Raw genomic sequence first — 18,594 nt, 5'->3', positions numbered from 1 at the left:
CAACCCAGGGTTCTGATAGAGGTGACAGGGGAGATCGCGAAGGCATCAGTAATGACCTTTCAAGGATCACTAGATTCTGGAATGGTTCCAGAAGACTGGAAAATTGCTGATATCACTCCACTTTTCAAGAAGGGACAGAGGCAGAAGAAAGGAAACTATAGGCCAGTTACAAACAAGAGAAAATGTGCAGATGCTGGAAATCCGAGCGACACACACAAAATGCTGGAGGAACTCGGCAGGCCAGGCAGCATCTATGGAAAAAAGCACAGTCGACATTTTGGGTCGAAGTTAGTCTGATTCAGTGGTTGGGAAGATATTGGAGTTGATTACTAGGGATAGAGTACCTGGAGGCACATGATAAAATATGCTGTAGTCAGCATGGTTAACTCAAGGGAAAATCTTGCCTCGCTGGAATTCTTTGAAGAAATAACAAGCAGGATAGACAAAGGAGACTCCGTTAATGTTGTGTGCTTGGATTTTCAGAAAACCTTTGACTAGGTGCCACGCATGAGGCTGCTTAATGTGCTACGAGCCCATGGTAAGCTTCTAGCACGAATAAATTAGTGGTGTTCCATAAGGGTCTGTGTTGGGATGAATTCTTTTTACGTTATATGTCAATGATTTGAATTATGGAATTGATGGCTTAGTTGCAAATTTTCCAGACAATACGAAGATAGGTGGACGGGCAGGTAGTTTTGAAGAAGTGCGAGCCTACACAAGATTAGGAGAATGAAATTAATTAGCAGATTAGGAAAGAAATGAAAGGGCCGACTATTTTCTAAATGGAGAGAAAATACAAAAAAACTGAGGCTCAAAGGGCCTCTTGGTTTTGTTGTGCAGGATTCCCCAAAAGTTAATTTGCAGGTTGAGTCTGTGGTGAGGAAGGCAAATGCTATGATAGCGTTCATTTCAAGAGGTCTAGAATATAAAAGGATGTCATGTTGAAACTTTATAAAGCACTGATGAGGCCTCAGTTGGGAGTATTGTCAGCAGGTTTGGGCCCTTGTGTTAGAAAAGATGTGCTGAAACTGGAGAGGGTTTAAAGGAGGTTCACAAAAATGATTCCAGGATTGAATGGCTTATTCTATGAAGAGCACCTGATGGTTCTGGGCCTGTATTCACCAGAATTCAAAAGAATGAGAGGTGACTCATTGAAACCTATCGAATGGTGAAAGGCTTTGATAGAATGGACGCGGAGAGGATGTGTCCTACAGTGGGAGAGTCGAAGGTCACAGGACACAGCCTCAGAATAGAGGGGCATCCTTTTAGAATTGAGATGAGAAGGAATTTCTTTAGCCAGAGTGGTGAATCTGTGGAATTCTTCGTGACAGGCAGCTGTGGAGGCCAAATCTTTATGTATATTTGAGGCAAAGGTTGACAGATTCTTGAGTGGTCAGGGCGTGAAGGGATACGGAGAGAAGGCAGGGGATTGGGACTGAGAAGGAAAATGGATCAGCCATGATGAAATGACAGAGCAGTCTCAATGGGCCAAATGGCCTAATTCTGCTCCTATATCTTGTGGTCTTGTGCGCTATGTTGGTACCAGAAGCGTCGCGACACTTTGCCGGCTGCTCCTAGAACATCCTCGGACTACATTGATGCAAACGATGCATTTCACAGTTTGTTTTGATGTTTCAATATACATGTGACAAATTCTGCTCCCATTTCTTATGGTCTTAAATTCAGCAGGATCCCCCCCCGCCCCCAACTGAGGTAGGGTGAGACCAAAACTTGGGGTCATAGGTTAAGGTCATAGTACATGGCGGTTGGAGAAGATGGCGGCGTGACACAGCTCGCAGCGGCCACTCCGGTGGTGATGTCTGTTATTTGTCAAGTAGGGTGCCGTGCACAATCCTGATTTGATGGAGACAGACGTGAGAGCACGGAGGAATTTCTGGTGAAACTTCTGAAATGCCTGCTTCGCTGCTGCTGCTACTGTGTGATCCAGAATCTCCGGAGGGGAAGGCCCCGAGTCCTCAGCTTTGCTTGTTACTCGGCGGCTGGGGCAGGGTCGAAGCGCTCGGCAGAGGATGGTGCTCAGTGTTGGAGGCTCGAAGCTTTCAGACGGACTTAGAGCCTGCTGCGGTTGGGTGCTTCCAATGGTGCGGCATCGGCAAGTTGGCGGCGCTTGGAGGTTCATGGCAGGGAGAGTTCCTCCCTTCTACCGCCTGCGTGAGATGATGAGGCTTTCGGAACTTAAGACTTTTTTTTTACCATGCCCATGGTCTGCTCTTTATCAAATTATGGTATTGCTTTACACTGTTGTAACTATTGTTATAATTATGTGGTTTTGTCAGTTTTAGTCTTGGTTTGTCCTGTTTTTTTTCGTGATATCATTCTGGAGGAACATTGTATCATTTTTTAATGCATGCATTTCTAAATGACAATAAATGAGGACTGAGTGTCTTCATAATCCAATCTAAAAATGAAATATTTAAGGGGAATCTGAAGTGGAACTTCTTTACTCAGAGGGTGGTATGAGTCTGGAATGAGCTGCAAAAAGAAGTGTTGATGTGAGTTCAACTTCAACATTTAAGGAAGTTTGAATAAGTACATGGATGGGTGGGTTATGGAAGTCCAGGTGCAGGTCAGTGGGACTGGGCAGATTAATAGTTTGGCATGGACTAGATGAGCTAAACGGCCTGTTTCTGTATTGTAGTGTCCTATGACTCTGGCGCTGACAACAACATGAATAATAACAGATAATGTTCTGTGCTGTAGTGCTCTATTCCTTTAATTACTAATCAGTTAAATGACATATCTCTTACCACTTTACAATCTGTTCACAAGAATTCTAGTTGCATTGTTGTTTCATTTAAGAGATCAAACATTGTTAAGGATCAAAAAGCTATTCAAATTAGTTCCAGAAGATCTATTACATCCATACAGAAAGCGAGACAGTAGCTTCATTTTAGCATTATGTTAAGAGTGACAGCCTCAAGATTTTATTACTCGGGTCTAAATGCAGCTTAATACCAGCTGACAGGAATAAGAATGTATGTCAAGATATGAATTTAAATTAGGAGTTTAAGCAAGCCTACCTTTCTGTTTATTCTTCTTGGTTTTTCTGAAAAAGAACATTTTATTAACTGTATGACAAACATGCAGTTATATGCAACTTGAATCAGATGACTGAAGAAAGTTTTCCAATTGTAAACCAATAAACAGATTCTACTACATCAACGTTAGAGATGCACTTGCACTATTTTCTGGGAATTAGTACAAGATCAATAATTTAATTTTTCATTGCAATGGACATATTATCCATGCAAGTAACAGTGCTTCAAAATTTGAGATTAAAGATTGTCTAATGTCATTTCCAGTGCTTGAGTGTAAAGGAGAACAAAATAATTGTTACCCTGGATCTGATGCAGCACAAAAACATTATAAGACAGAGAATACAATAACAAAAAAAATACAAATACCTTATACACAGTACATAGATTGAATGTATGCCCATAAACTGATGCTAGACACAGGAGTGTCTGTGCTTAAATTGACTGACAGAAAATGATTAAAATAACTGCCTGAGCCAGTCAATTAACTTATTTTCTGATGGTTAGGGATACAAGTAGACTATATCACTGCTTCAATAGATATTTCTCTTTCTCATTTCTCAAGTAACATTCCATTGGCACTGGCACTGAACAGACTGCCAGAGCAAACATTCACTTGGGAAATATTCCCATTAGCAAGTTCTCATTGATCAACGTGTAATCAGAAAATAAATCTATCCATTCAGCCTGCTTGAATCAATGCAAAATGCTTTAATTACATTTACAGCACTTTCCCTGCATGGATTAATATTCCTTTCAGCACTTCAGTTTTATTAAATTTGTTGCCAATCTAACATTTCCACTAATTTCTGATTTCTTACACCCCCCCCCCCAAAAACAACCCAGGTAATCTACTATAATTTAAAGTTACAGGGTTAACAATACTTGTAACCATGACTGAATTGTTCAACCATCCCTACTAGATTGACTGATGGAATACACTAGATTGACTGACGGAATGTGTGGACAATCTGTGTACAAATGTTGCCCCTGTTAGGGTGAGGGACAGAGGATGCTGACGGGGCCGTGGCAAATGTTTAATTTCTTTACCACTAATTTATATTTAATGTTTTCAAACAGAAACACAAAGATTATTGCAAGAATCACTAGGCAATACTTAAATCCGAGCAACACGCACGAAATGCTAGAGGAACTCAGCAGGCCAGGCAACATCAGTGGAAAAGAGATTTCTGAAAGGTCTCGGCCTGAAACGTTGACTGCTTACTCTTTTTCATAGATGCTGCCTGACCTGCTGAGTTCCTCCAACATCTTGTGAATGTTGCTTGGATTTCCAGCATCTGCAGATTTTGTCATGTTAATATTTAAATCTGTATGTTTTCCAAGATTAGCCTCTAAAGTAACTGTCAAAGAAACAACGAGGACATCTGTCACCTCTTTCTTTCTAAGGATTCTTTCTAAGGATCTATTTCAACACAAAATAAACACTGATGTTCTGCAGTGAGAGGTCAGCTTGCCATCAGTAAGAATAAAGTGAGTTATTTATCTTCAACAATAGTGGTAGGAAAACAAAAAAATGGGTATTGGAACTAACCCTTACCATAACAGAATACGTCAACAACTGTCACACAGTTGTAAATGAGGTCAGCCCTCATTGAAGGATCAGAGGTGAAGAGTCTCAACAGCTTTAAGTTCCTCGGTGTTATTTTTTCAAGAGGACCTGTCCTGGGCCAACACACAAGAGCAACTACAAAGAAGGCACAGCAGTGCCCCTACTTCCAAAAGAATTCGCAAAGATTCAGCATGACATCTACATCTAGTGAGCAGGAAAAAGGCAGACATTTCAGGAGGTACTGAAGTGGACACTGTCATCATTGGGAAAAAAACGCGTGAGACAGAAAACTGCGGAGCTTTCAGTGTGTTCGTTTTTATTTCTGATTTTCAATGTCTGCATCTTTATTGATTTTGATGTAATTGTGCATCTTCTTTTATTAATTACTATGGGTACCTACAAAAAGAATAGCCTGATAGCCTTAATACATCAGCTGCTCAAGTCAATTTTTAAAACATATGCAAAATTTAGAGTCAACAATCAGAATTTTAAAATCCTACATTAAGCAATGGCTACAGCACTGCTAACACAGTCAATATTTAAATTACTATGCTGACTCAAGTCCTCAGTTGCAGAATTTGTGCACTCAATTCAAAAAGTCCATGTTCATGTCTTACATGAACTTTCACCTTCTCTGCTTTATTTTAAAATATTAGTATTTCCTTCTAAGACTTTCTTCCTCGTCTATTTAGGTTCAATGGCTTCCAACCCCCAAAGGGATGGTGAATTCTACATTTTAATTATCAATGCTAAAAACTGTCTCCTGAAATACTTGATAGATTTTAGTATCTTATATCTGTAGATCCAAGTCACCTACATTTCAACATTCTTTTGTTGCATGGTGGAAGCCTTCTTGGCTGGTGCAGCGCCCCTCATCTTGCCCTCTGCCCATTGCTCTCTGTAACAGAATGTTTAAAAAACTTTACATGAGAAATGAAACAGTTAAACATTAACAGTTAAGATATTTACTAATTTGTAGTACAATAACTATTCCACATCCACTTATCATTATCTTCAGTTTTATTATAAATCCTTACCTTCATGTTTAAATTTATAAATTTATTTATTTTGAGATACAGCACAGAACAGGCTCTTGCAGCCCAATAAGCCGCGCTCCCAACTAACCACCAATTCAACCTTAGTGTAATCACAGGACGATTTACAATGATCAACTAAACAACTAACTAGTATGTTTTTAGAGTATGGGAGGAACCCGATAGAAACCCACATGGGTCACGGAGCAGTGTACAAACAGTTTACAAATGGCATCAGATTTGGACTCTGAACTCTGAAGCCCTGAGCTGTAATAGCATTGCGCTAACTACTACACTACCTTGGGGTCCAAATGCACCTTTGAAATGCCATCATATCATCCGCACAAGTGAAAGTTCCTCAGACAATACGTCAGCGGAGTACAAAAGCTTTTCCCGGACTCCTGACCAACATGTAACCCTAAACTATCATACTGCATTAATACAAGTGCTGCAGCAGTCACTGTGCATTGCAAAGAATACATCAACCTTCAGATACTCGATTTTGTGAAAGACACTGAATGCATATAAATTTGTCTTCTGCTTTGCACCAAGTTATAATTGTGTTCTTTGCTTAATTCTAAGTTTCAAAGCACGAAATAAAGGACTGAAGCATCCATACATACAATTTGGCACTGACCACCAAACATACATTTGCTCTAAGTTTATTATATGCTTCTGATTTTCCCATCATTCATTCGTTATGTCATACAACATGGGCGGGCGATCACCGTCTGGACCATGATTGTGTTTGGCAATTTTTTTTTCTACAGAAATGGTTTGCTATTGCCTTCTTTTGGGCAGAGTCTTTACAAGATGGGTGACTCGTGGACAAAAATTAACCATCAAAGATTCATCATTATCATTATGTGCCGTGTCAAATGATGACACATGGTCTCATGACCGTGATTGTTCTCGGCAAATTTTCTGCAGAAGTGGTTTGCCATTGCAGCGTTCTGGGCAGCGACTTTACAAGATGGGTGACCCCTACCACTATCAATACTCTTCAGGGTTTATCAGCCTGGCATTGGGGTTGCATAGTCAGGACCTGTGATATGTACCAGCTGCTCATACAACCATCCACCAGCTGCCTCTATTGCTTCATGTGACCCTGATCAAGGAGCTATGCAGATTCTATACCTTGCCCAAGGGTAGCCTGCAGCCTAGCAGACGGAAGGAGTGCCTACACCTCCTTTGGTAGAGCCGCATTTCCACCCCATCACCCAACTCCCTCAATTTTTATCACTCACCTGCATGTTAGAGGCCTTTCAGTCACAAATTGACCTTTCATTCCTGGAAAACTGGAACCCCTAAGGGAAACCCATGTTCTTGCAGGGAATAAGATACAGATCCCACACAAACAACACCAAAAACCAGAACTGAACCCATATCCAGAACAGAATCAGCAGTTCTACTAGCACATCATTGTGCCACCCATCCCCTGTAATTAGCCCTGCTTTACTCTCAGACTGTTCAGTCTTTGATCCAGACATAGAAAGGCATAAAGATTAGTTAGGTTTTCTAACATTTCATGCATCTCTGTTCCAAAAAAAAACAGAGTTGCATGAAGTATTAGAAGACCTACCTATAACTTTTAGAGTAATACTTCCTTAAGTGCCTGAAGGCATTTACAACATGAGAGCCTGTAGAAAAATTGATCTTCACCCAATCAGCCTGAAGAGAGCTGGCTTTATCTTAAGAAAGCTGCAAGTCCCTTGGTCGGTAGTTTCCTTTCCCCTTTTAGTTATTTTGTTTCAATACTCACTGATTAGCCTTTTGTAGTTCTTTCTGCTTTTGCAGGTTTGTGTCCACATACTTCAGCACTCTGCTTTCTGGAACCCATTCATCCCAACTAAAAATTCGAGAGAAAAAGTCATGAGACAAGACGAAATCAAAGTAACAGAAAATATTCACAACTGAAGAATACAAATTTTTTTAAGTGAACCAAACAGTCAAAAGAAGAATAGAATGCATTAGTTTATGCTTAAACAACTAAAGGAAATCACACGTAAAATCTTCTGACACCTTGCTAAAAAGAGAGCAAAGAATTTTAAATAATCAGCAACTTTCTGTGGGCTGTACATAGAATGATTTATTGCAAGTCACACTTAAACTAAGCCAATCTAACCACTAATTGGCCTATTCTTCATCATTCTAGGTTTAACAGACCCAATAAATATATTCAAGAGTATCGAAAGATTTGATCAAGTGAATGGGGCACAGTCTATGGCTGAAGAACATCAATTTATGGCCGGAGCAGGAGGGGATAAGCCATCAACTCAAAACAAATACTAATTCACGCTTTGCGCACTCTGCCTAACGAGTCAAGTGCTTCCATCAGATACTTGAAAGACTGCCTTTATTTGTCAATTACACTGTGAAATACGCAATTTTGCCTCAAAGACCAACACATTGAGGATTGTGCTAGGGGCAGCCTGCAAGTGTCACCACACTTCTGGCATCAATATAGCATGGCCACTAAACCTAACCACATGTCCTTGAAATATGGAAGGAAACTGAAGCAACCAGAGAAAATCCATGGAGTCACAGGGAGAACGCAGATTGAATGATACTTTTGAAACAAGTGCATATATTTTTTTTTAAACTGAGCATATGATGAAACACAGAATTGTCCTAAAAAGTCAATGTCTCTCAACATACATACAAAGTAGCTCCATATTTTCAGATTTACACCTACTTATTAATAGTAATACTGTTCAAATCAAGCCATAAAATCTAAACTTAACCCAACAGATAGTCATTAACCCAAAAATTTAGGTTAACGCAAGCTCATTTCTCACACGTTAATTCACAAGCTCTGTTCTGTCAGGCTAATTCAGCTCCCTGATGACGTTAGCACTTCATATCACAGATAGCAGCAATCTTGCTAGTTAACAGACCATTAGTCATATTAGACTGAGCATGTCAGTAGACCATCTGATCACAAGGAGCCTGGCTTCACAGGCTACACACAAGCACAAGAACAGGAGGCAAACCTCCATCATTTTGCTCCTGAATTCAGGAACCAGGTTGAACACCCTCCCTATTCACCCACTATGCTTAAACCTGCACATACATACCAGTGGATGAAACAAGAATATTTTGTGGGTGGAGCTAAATATGGCACCAGTAGGCAACTTCTCCCTGCTCATCAGCGAAGCAATTACATTCTTTCTATTCTAATGTCTCTACTTTCCTTTTCAGGGTGGTTGGGGTTTTATCAGGATCTTTGATCCACAGTGACACTCAGTTCTGCATGACAGCGTGTTCCCAATCTTAGAGCTTGCCAATGGGCTGCGTTCGGTATGTCCAAGTTTGGTCTGAAGTTAGTTTTTGATGTACTGCAAACCATGGTCTCCTTTTGAGGTTTTGGTGTTGCTGGCATGGTGGGTGGATGGAGTGCTGATGCTTTACGCTAGAATAAGTGGGGGGGGGGAGAGGAGGGTTGATACTGCTTGTGCTTGGGAGGGAGGCAGGGGGCTTTGGGGTTCTCACTATTTTTTTCTGTCATTCATTCTTTGGGGTTTTTTCCTCCTGTTTCAAGGATGTCTGTGGATAGTAAGAATTTCAGGTTGCACGTTGTATACATTCTCTGATATTAAATGCAACTATTAAACTATTGAGTATTATTTCTGACCCAAGTGTTACTGCACGGTCGGGAATCTTTCAGAGGGAAGGCCTCAAAATCCCCGGCTTTGCCTGCTGTTGGCGACCGAGATGGAGGTCGAATCATTCGGATAGAGATGGCGCTCAGTACTCGGTGTCATAGAGCTGATCAGAGCTCGAAGTTTTCGGATGACTCAGAGTCGGACCGTGGTCGGTTATGACAGGAAGAGTTTTTCTTCCTTCTCCCGCCTGCGTGAGATGTGGGACATTTGAGAAACTTTGAACTTTTACTGCGCTCATGGACTTCTTCATCAAGTTATGGTATTGTTGCACTGTTGTAACTATATGTTATAATTATGTGGTTTTGTTAGTTTTTTTCCAGTCTTGGTCTGTCCTGCGTTTTGTGATATCACACCGGAGGAAATACTGTATCATTTCTTAATGCATGCATTACTAAATGACAATAAAAGAGGACTGTGTGTCTTCATAATCTAAAAAAAAACTGTCTACAGTATGAAGAAAATTTAATACATATTACTATTCATTATTCAAAAGTTTACTATTTACTTTTATTAGAAATTTTTCATCACTCCTGTCTGAATATCTATAAATATGCATTTTCTTTAAAAATTGCCTTTATTGGGATTTTTGTAATTCAAAACACCACAAAAATTAAATAATTCACATAAAAATATCATTGTTTCAGTTTTCAGTAAAAATACTAACTTATCTTTAGAATACCTGCAATCTTGAAGATACCACATATCTAAGCTGTTTGAATAGGTAAAATAATATAGTTACAATTATGGCATTCTCTCATTAACCTGTAAATGTACACAGTGCATTAAAATGAGCACTTCAAGACAAAAAACAAACAGAATGTATTTTTTTATTGTTGAAAGGAGCATTATTCCCCCCAATAAGTAGTACAGAACTATATTCAGAAATTCAGAAAACTGCCCACCATGTTTCACCAGTGCCAGGTTGTTTTATTGAGAGGAATGTAGAATGTCAAATTACTTTTTAACCTGACGACCTGCAGATCACATAGACATCAAGTTCATGAAAATTATTCCAGGACTGAATGGCTTATCATATGAAGAACGCTTGATGGCTCTGGGCCTGCATTCACTAGAATTCAGAAGAATGAGGGGAGACCTCATTGAAACCTATTGAATGGGGAAAGGCCTTGACAGAGTGGACATGGGGAAGATGTTTCCTATGGTGGGACAGTCCAAGACCAGAGGACATAGCCTCAGGACAGGGTGTCCTTTTAGAACGGAGATGAGGAACTTCTCTAGCTGGAGAGTGCTGAATCTGCGGAATTCTTTGCCACAGGCAGCTGTGGCAGTCAAACCGTTATGCATATTTAGAATTAGAATTTTATTTCTTACATTCACCTCACAACATGAGGAAGTAAAAATCTTTGTTGCTTCTCCATCATTATGTACAAGCAATAAGGGAGGGAAATGTGGGAGAATATTGCCCAATCACTAAGACTGTATACGTAATAGTTTTGTATACGTGTACAGTCAGATACAATGTTACAGTTAGATATGCAATCAGATCAATGTGTATTGATCAATCTGAATGCCTGGTGAAAGAAGCTGTCCTGTAGCCTGTTGGTTCTGCCGTTAATGCTGTGGTACCATTTACCCAGACAGAAACAGCTGAAACAGTTTGTGGTTGTGGTGGCTGGAGTCCTTGGTGATCCCCTGGGCCATTTTTACACACTTGCTGCTGTAAATGTCCTGAATAGAGGAATGTTCTTATCTACAGATGCGCTGGGCTATCCGCACCACTCTCTGCAGTGCCCTGCGATTAAGAGGTCGATAGATACTTAATTGGTCAGGGCATGAAGGAATACGGGAAGAAGGCAAAATACAGAAGACTGGGGCTGAGAGGAAAATTGGATCAGTCATGATGAAATGGTGGAGCAGACTCGATAGGCCAAATGGCCTAATTCTGCTCCTATATCTTATGGTCTTATGAGTGCCAAAATGTACCCCAGCCTCAACTAATTTTTCAGCAACATAGGAACAGGGGCAGATCATTCAATCCTTCAAGCCTGTCCCACAATTGATCTGTGACCCAACACCACGCAGCTGTCTTCTCCCCTCATGGCGTAAGTCATTATCAAATTGAAAATTAACTGCCATCATTCTGCTTTCCCAATGTCTCATTATGTAATTGCCAAAAGCAAAGAATTCCAAACAAATGTAGATTAGCTTTGTCACAAGTACATCAAAACATACAGTGAAATGCATCGTTGTGTCAAATTAAATTAGCAAGTGTGCCCACAACTTGCTAACCCTAACCTGTATGTCTTTGGAATATAGCAGGAATCCAGAGCACCCAGAAGAAATCCATGTGGTCGCGGGGAAAGCATACAAACTCGTTACAGACAGTGGTGGAAATCAAATCCCGATTTGTCTGTAAGGAGTTTGTATATTGATTCTCCACTGTAGTCCTCAAGTCACCAATATATTCCTAACCAAACAGCCAATACAAACATACCTTACAGCTCTTTACATCTCCTACTGATCATTCACCATCAGAACAAAGATAAATGGAACCAAAGACTGCCCTTTAACCTGTCACATTGGATGCACAAGAGCTTACATGTCTACTTGTGCTTCATTGTTCAACCAGACAATACCCTACTGGTGCTTTGGTCAAGTTCAAGATAAAGAAAGGAACACATTTACAGTAAGAGATTGAATATAACCTGTAGTAAACTGCAGAGATAAGAAAATGGTATAGCTTGCAAACTCCACAGAACTGAAAATAAACTCTTAACTTTTTGGAAGCCATTCCAGAAGTTCTTGCATGAAATATGGACTTCAAAGTACAAAGTCCAAAGTAAAATTTATTACCAGAGTATATACATGTCACCACATACAACCCTGAGATTCTTTTCCCTGCGGGCATACTTAGCAAATCTATAGAACAGTAACTACAAACAGAATCAATGAACAACGAACTGTGCAAAAGCGAACATAAATAAATAGCAATAAATAACAAGTACGAAATAAGATAATGAGTACAAAAGATAAAGAGCTTTCAGATTGGTATGCAGAAAGGTTGGTTTAGAAGCAAAGTAATAGTAATAAATGAACCTCTTTCAGCCTAGAACCTTTCACTGGAGAGAATTCTTAGGGATAGAATACATGAACATTTGAAAAACCATGGCCTAACTAAGGGGAGCCAACACAGGTTTGAACGGGGCAAGTCTTGCCTTACTAACATGACTGAGTTTTTCCAATGAGGTGATGAGTGCGATTGATGAAGGTAGAGCTGTGGATATTGTCTACATGGATTTTATTAAGGTGTTTGACAAGGTCCCTCATGGGTGGTTCATCCAGAAGATTAAGGTGCATGGGATCCATGGTGCATTGGCCTTTTGGATTCTGACCGGGCTTGCCCACAGAAGACAAGAGGGTGGCGGTCAACGGGGCATAATCTAAATGGATTTGTGTGTTCTTTTGAGAAGAAAAAGAATTTCAGGATATATATTGTATACATTTGAGACATTAAATGTACCTATTAAAATTGAAACCACAGGGACCTGTACTAGAACTTCTGTTGCTGTGATGTATATAAACAGCCTGGATGAAATTGTAGATTGGTGGGTTAGTAAGTTTGCACATGACATGAAAATTGGAGGTATCGTGGATAGCATATGAGACTGCCAAAGAATACAGCGGGATATAGAGCAGCTACAGATATAGAAGAGATGATAATTGGAGTTTAACCCAGCCAAATATGAAGTGTTGCACCTTGGTAGGTCAAATGTAAAGAGATAGTACACTGTTAAGGGCAAGACCCTTAAGTGTTGATGAGCAGAGGGATCTTGCGGTCCACGTTCATACACAGTTTGATAGAGTGGTTAAGGCAACTTATAGCATGTTTGCCTTTATTAGTGAAGGCATTGAGTTCAAAAGGCATGAAGTTATGTTGCAGCTTCACAAAACTCTAGTTAGGCCATGTCTGGAGTAATGTATACAGTTATGGTTGCTCCAATATAGAAAGAATGTCAAGGTTTAGGAGAGGCTGCAGAAGAGGTTTACCAGGATGTTGCCTGGATTAGAGGGTATGCGCTATTACAAGAAGTTGAACAAACTTGGGTTGTTTTCTCTGGAGCAGCAGAGACTGAGAGGAGATCTGAGATTATGAAAGGCATAGATAGAGTAGACAGAGTAGTGCGGAGACGGAGGCGGAGTTAAGATGGTGATAAACCGCGATTCCTTTGCTTGCATCTTCGGAAACAGCTCTATTTTCATTTTAAATATTTTTATCTTTCCCTTTCAGGGTTCTTTAAGAGCCTGACCTGGAGTTAAACGCTGAGATTGGTTCTTTGCGGGAATGGAACCTGTTCTCGGGGTTTCAGGACTGGCTGTTGTTCGTCACGCCAAGGGTTTGGCCTGAGAGCCCAGCTCGTATTTGGAAGCCTAAGATCTCAGGGCTCTGGAGACAGGCAGATCAAGGGTTGGTGTCATGGCAGGAGACCCGTGTGTCATCGCAGGAGACCCATGTGTCATCAGGGGAGTCGGGAAATCGTCCATTGTGTGCCCGAAGAGCCCAGATCTTTGCGATCTTCAGGCACAGAGCTCAAAAAAAGCAATGTAATGGACTTTTAAAATCGTAAACCAGCGAGTTGTTTGTTATGTCTCCCTGCTTGCTGGGAAAATGGAGACACCTCCCTCTCCCTTATTAGGGAGAGAAAGAACCTGTGGCATGTCAAATGCTGGTGTAAAACGTGAAGTCTTTGGGGTAACTGCAAGTCTGTATCTTTAATATTGCTTTGCTCATGCTTGAGTGCAATGCTTCCTTTTTTTTGCCGGTGGGGGGCAGGGGGATTGTTGCTCGCTGCTGTTTATGTGCGGGAGGGGGGAGCTGGGGGGGGGAATTTGGGGTTCTCACATTTAGCTGTTGTTCATTCTTTGGAGCACTTCTCTGTTTTCGTGGATGTTTGTGAAGAAAAAGCATTTCAGGATGTATACTGTATACATTTTTCTGACATTAAATTGGACCTTTGAACCTTTGACAGATAATACCTTTTTCCCAGGTTTTTAAACATCTAATACCAGAGGGCATACGTTTAAGGTCAGAAGGGGTAATTTTAAAGGAGATGTGAGGAGAAGTTTTTTTTGAAAAAAAACAAGAGTGGTGGGTGCCCATGGTGGTGATAGAGGCAGGTTAAATAGGTACATGATGTGAGGAAAAGGAAGAATATGGACGTTGTGTAGGCATAAGGGATTAGTCTAGTTGACCAATTGATTACTAATTTAATTGGCTCAACACAACACTGTGAGCTGAAGGGCCTGTTTCTGAGCTGAACTGTTCTATGTTTGACTAATGGGGTGCCACGCAGATCAATACTAGGCCCTCAGTTCTTGCTAACTGATATAATTGACATAGATGAATGTATAACGCATTTCCGTTTGCGATGATAAATGCTGGCTCAGAAAACTGGGAGGTGAGAGGGGTGATGAAAAACCTGAGTAGGCAAATATGCTGAGTGGAGCATAATGTGCAGAAATATATCCACTCTTAAGGAGAAAAGCCTTTTATAAATGACAAGCTAGTAATAAATGCAGGCATACAGAGAAATCAATGACTACTTTAATAAAATGCAAAAAATAGGTACAGCAAGTGATTACAAAGGAAAAGAGCACATTGGCCTTTACCGTGAAGGAGAATGAACTACAAATTAAGAAAGCCTTGCTGAAATTGCAGAGCTCATGGAGGCACATCAACAGTATTATATGCAGTTTTAGCTTCTGTACGCAGATACTTGCCTTAGAGCCAATGCAACACATATTCTCTAAAATTGATTCCAGGGATGACAGGGGTCGCCCTACTAAGGAGAGATGAAGGGAAATTGCCCTACATTTACTGGTGCTTCACATTACTGCGGGTCCATCCAACTGAGGCTTGTGAAACCGAGAAGAATCAAGATTTCCTCTAGCTGGAAAGGTTAAAATGCGGGAGTTTATTCAGCACCATAGCCACTATAGTGGCAGGAGGTGAAATTGTCAATTTTTAAAAAAAAATTTTTATCCCCAATACCGTAGATGCTCCGGGCACATACAAACCAGAGGCTGCTGGCCACTTTGAACCAAATGGATTGAAGAGTTTTGAGAGTGAAGCAAAAAAGTTGAAAGCGATAGGTGTTAATCACAATCTGAAGGAGTTGCAATTCTACTCCTATTTTATGAATACTAAATATTTTTACAACATTCTAAACCAATGCTTAACATTAAAAAAGCAAAATGTGAACTCTTTACTTTTTTATTTAGAATAAATCTTCAAAATTCACGTGCAGCAGTTGAATTAAGAAAGCTGCTTGCTGCCATTTCCTTGTGCAGCTGCAGAGCTGAGAAGTCCAATCAATGGAAGAAAAATAAAGGAATTGGGTCAGCCCAAAAGATTCTGCACACCAAGCCAGAGGCTCATTTTCATTCCACAGCTAATATATCCATTCCCCAATTTACAAGATGGACATGCTGTTGAAAATTATTGCCATCAGCAGGATTATACAAACTAAGATTGAATGAAATGTATTTTGTGGTAGTTTAGTAAAACCTATTCCTATAGCCAGAGAGGAATGTGAAAAATAGATTTGTAAATAAAGGCACATACCCCAGAGTCAATGTGCTGTAGAGCAAGTTTGTAAATAGAGGAATACCTATCAAAGGTAGAAATATTATTTCTCGTGGGCGGTATGACTAGGCTATGTTATGATGAAACAATAAATCAAAGGTTAATTTGCCGAATCTGTCCCATAACTAATTGGCAATAAGGAATCTTCCAAAACTGCATTTGTGTCTACCAAATTTCAGATCTCTTCCATGGATTAAGTTAGAACAAAAGTCCCAACCATTCTGATGTTATACTTTCACCTATCCAATCTCCATAGCACAGTTTCACTGGATTTCTCCAGTGAAATCTGAACCAATATGCACCAATTATTAATAATTGATCAGTAATTATTGATCCTGCCCTGCCCGGAAAATGACATTTGTCAGGCAGTATTTACTGTATCTTAGTGACAATGAAATGATATTTAGGGAACTGTCTCATGAGATGGTGATTTCTGTATTCAGTGTGAAGTGCAAAATAAATCATCACTGGAATCTTTCACATTAATGCAAATTAGTGTGACTATCCATCTTACAAACAATTGCTGTTCTTAAATACAGTTGCAAGTGGAGATGGTGTATAGAACCCCTTCCTCAGAGTGAAGCAATTAAAAACAGTAATGTAACACTAACCATCCAGTGAAAAGATGTATGATCAGTTGCTACTGGCAATCCACCACATTCACCCCAGTGCTACACTCTGCAAAATCCAGATTACAAAAGTACAATACGTTCTAGATGGAGGTGCCCAAGAAAAGCCAACACAAATTGCGCTGATATAGATATGATAACATTCTCTTTATGTGTCCCAAGGGGAAAGTTCCAGCATATGTTCCATGATTCAGAAATAACATCTCCCTTATTTCGTAGATGGTTTTCCAATTAGATCATTCACCAAAACAGGAGGAGAGTGATAGATACTATTACTGCTACCACGATGATATTTATAGATCAAAAAGGTACCAGAAAGTTCGATGTTTAGAAAGGTACCATGGACATGATAAATTAAACTGCATGGCTAACATTCCTGGCCATCAAATCAACCTACAGTACCTCATCCCTCATTACATTTCACTGTAAATTAAATCCCATCAATAGTGCTGTTTCTATAAGCTGATGCATTACCTCCAAAATTCTAGCTACTTGCTCCAAGTGTTTATTACACTGATTTCCATTTACCTCTCCTGTTAGCAAGCAAGTGGCGGCTGTGAAAGGAAGGACTGAAAAACCAAAAGACCAACCTAAACACAGCCACTACTTACACAGGTACACACTGCACCAGAATGTATGGACCCCAGATGGGCTTCTACAACCACCTCAGGACCTACCAATATATATATATGCATGCATCCGTTAGTCTCGTGAGACCATGGATTTGCGCCTTGGAAGGTTTCTGGGGCGCAGGCCTGCGCAAGGTTGTATGGAAGACTGGCAGTTGCCCATGCTGCAAGTCTCCCCTCTCCACGCCACTGATGTTGTCCAAGGGAAGGGCACTAGGGCCGATACAGCTTGGCACCGGTGTTGTCGCAGAGCAATATGTGGTTGTGCCTTGCTCAAGGACACAACACGCTGCCTCAGCTAAGGCTCAAACTAGTGACCTTCAGATCACTAGATCGACACCTTAACCACTTGGCCACACACCAACACACCCACCAATAGACAACTCCTTAAGAGAACACTTTACTTAACCCAAGTCATCTTGCTACCCCCCTTCTATCACATAGTCCAAACTTCGAAGTATTATTTCACCCAGAAATATACAATATCCTTTACAAAATATTTCTATAGTATAATAATTTATACTTACTTCTTATTCCAGCCACTATAATGTATGAAGTATTTCACTTGCTTGTCCTTTATAGCAACTTTTACGCACTGAAAAATGAAAAGAAAAATTACATTAAGAGAGGTAACAATCCAGCAAGTTAGATAAGTAATTCAGAATGTCTTCTTAAAATAAAGGAAGTAATCTCTCGGCTGATATTCACCAAAATCCCATTTCTACAACAGCAAGAAATAGGATTACTGGAAAGCACAGTTGCACACGAGACGTCTGTAACCAAATACGAGAGAAGATGTACATGAAGAAAAAGACTGCAAAAGCCCCAATGGATTTACTATCAGTATCTCTTAGCCAATGGTCTAGATCAAACCTTCCATATGGTTGATCAAAACTAAACAAACACTTGATGAATAACAGCTAAATTCTGGTTAAGGAAGTGTCCCTAACTGAAACTAAGATCAGCATTTGATGGCTTTGACATTAATGAAGAGTTTAAAGCATGATCCAGAAATAATAATGACAAAATAAACATTAAAAACCATTTGCAAACATGGATAGTTTTTTTTTAAATGATGTTCAAAGCATAATCACGGAACGTGATTTAATAATTTTTTTTAAAAGCACAACTTTCCTTGAAGTTTCTCAGATGTGTAAAGATGATAACAGCATAAGACATAGGAGCTGAATTAGGATATCTGGCCCATTGAGTCTGCACCACCATTCCATCATGGCTGATTATTAATTCCTCTCAAACCCATTCTCCTGCCTTCTCCCCATAACCTTTGATACCCTGACTAATCAAGAACCAATCAACCTCCACTTTAAATACATACAATGAGTAGGCCTCCACAGCCATCCGTAGCAATGAATTCACAGATTCACCACCCTCTGGCAAAATAAATTT

The 18,594-nt window shown here is 40.1% G+C and overlaps 1 protein-coding gene across 2 annotated transcripts in view; it reads right to left on the bottom strand.

Annotated features, from left to right (window-relative positions):
* The window catches only part of morf4l1 (mortality factor 4 like 1), a 49,145-nt gene that overhangs the window by 19,299 nt on the left and 11,252 nt on the right, over positions 1–18,594 (bottom strand). For both annotated transcript variants that reach the window (XM_072278021.1, XM_072278022.1), the window contains 4 exons: positions 17,715–17,782; positions 7,423–7,509; positions 5,444–5,524; positions 3,042–3,067 (listed from right to left, as the gene is read on the bottom strand). In XM_072278021.1, coding sequence (XP_072134122.1) covers positions 3,042–3,067; positions 5,444–5,524; positions 7,423–7,509; positions 17,715–17,782 — 262 coding nt within the window. The remainder of the gene's footprint in view (positions 1–3,041; positions 3,068–5,443; positions 5,525–7,422; positions 7,510–17,714; positions 17,783–18,594) is intronic.

Source organism: Mobula birostris, chromosome 14, assembly GCF_030028105.1.
Source record: "Mobula birostris isolate sMobBir1 chromosome 14, sMobBir1.hap1, whole genome shotgun sequence".
Classification (NCBI taxonomy): Eukaryota; Metazoa; Chordata; class Chondrichthyes; order Myliobatiformes; family Myliobatidae; genus Mobula; species Mobula birostris.
This window is presented reverse-complemented; position numbering and strand designations above follow the sequence as displayed.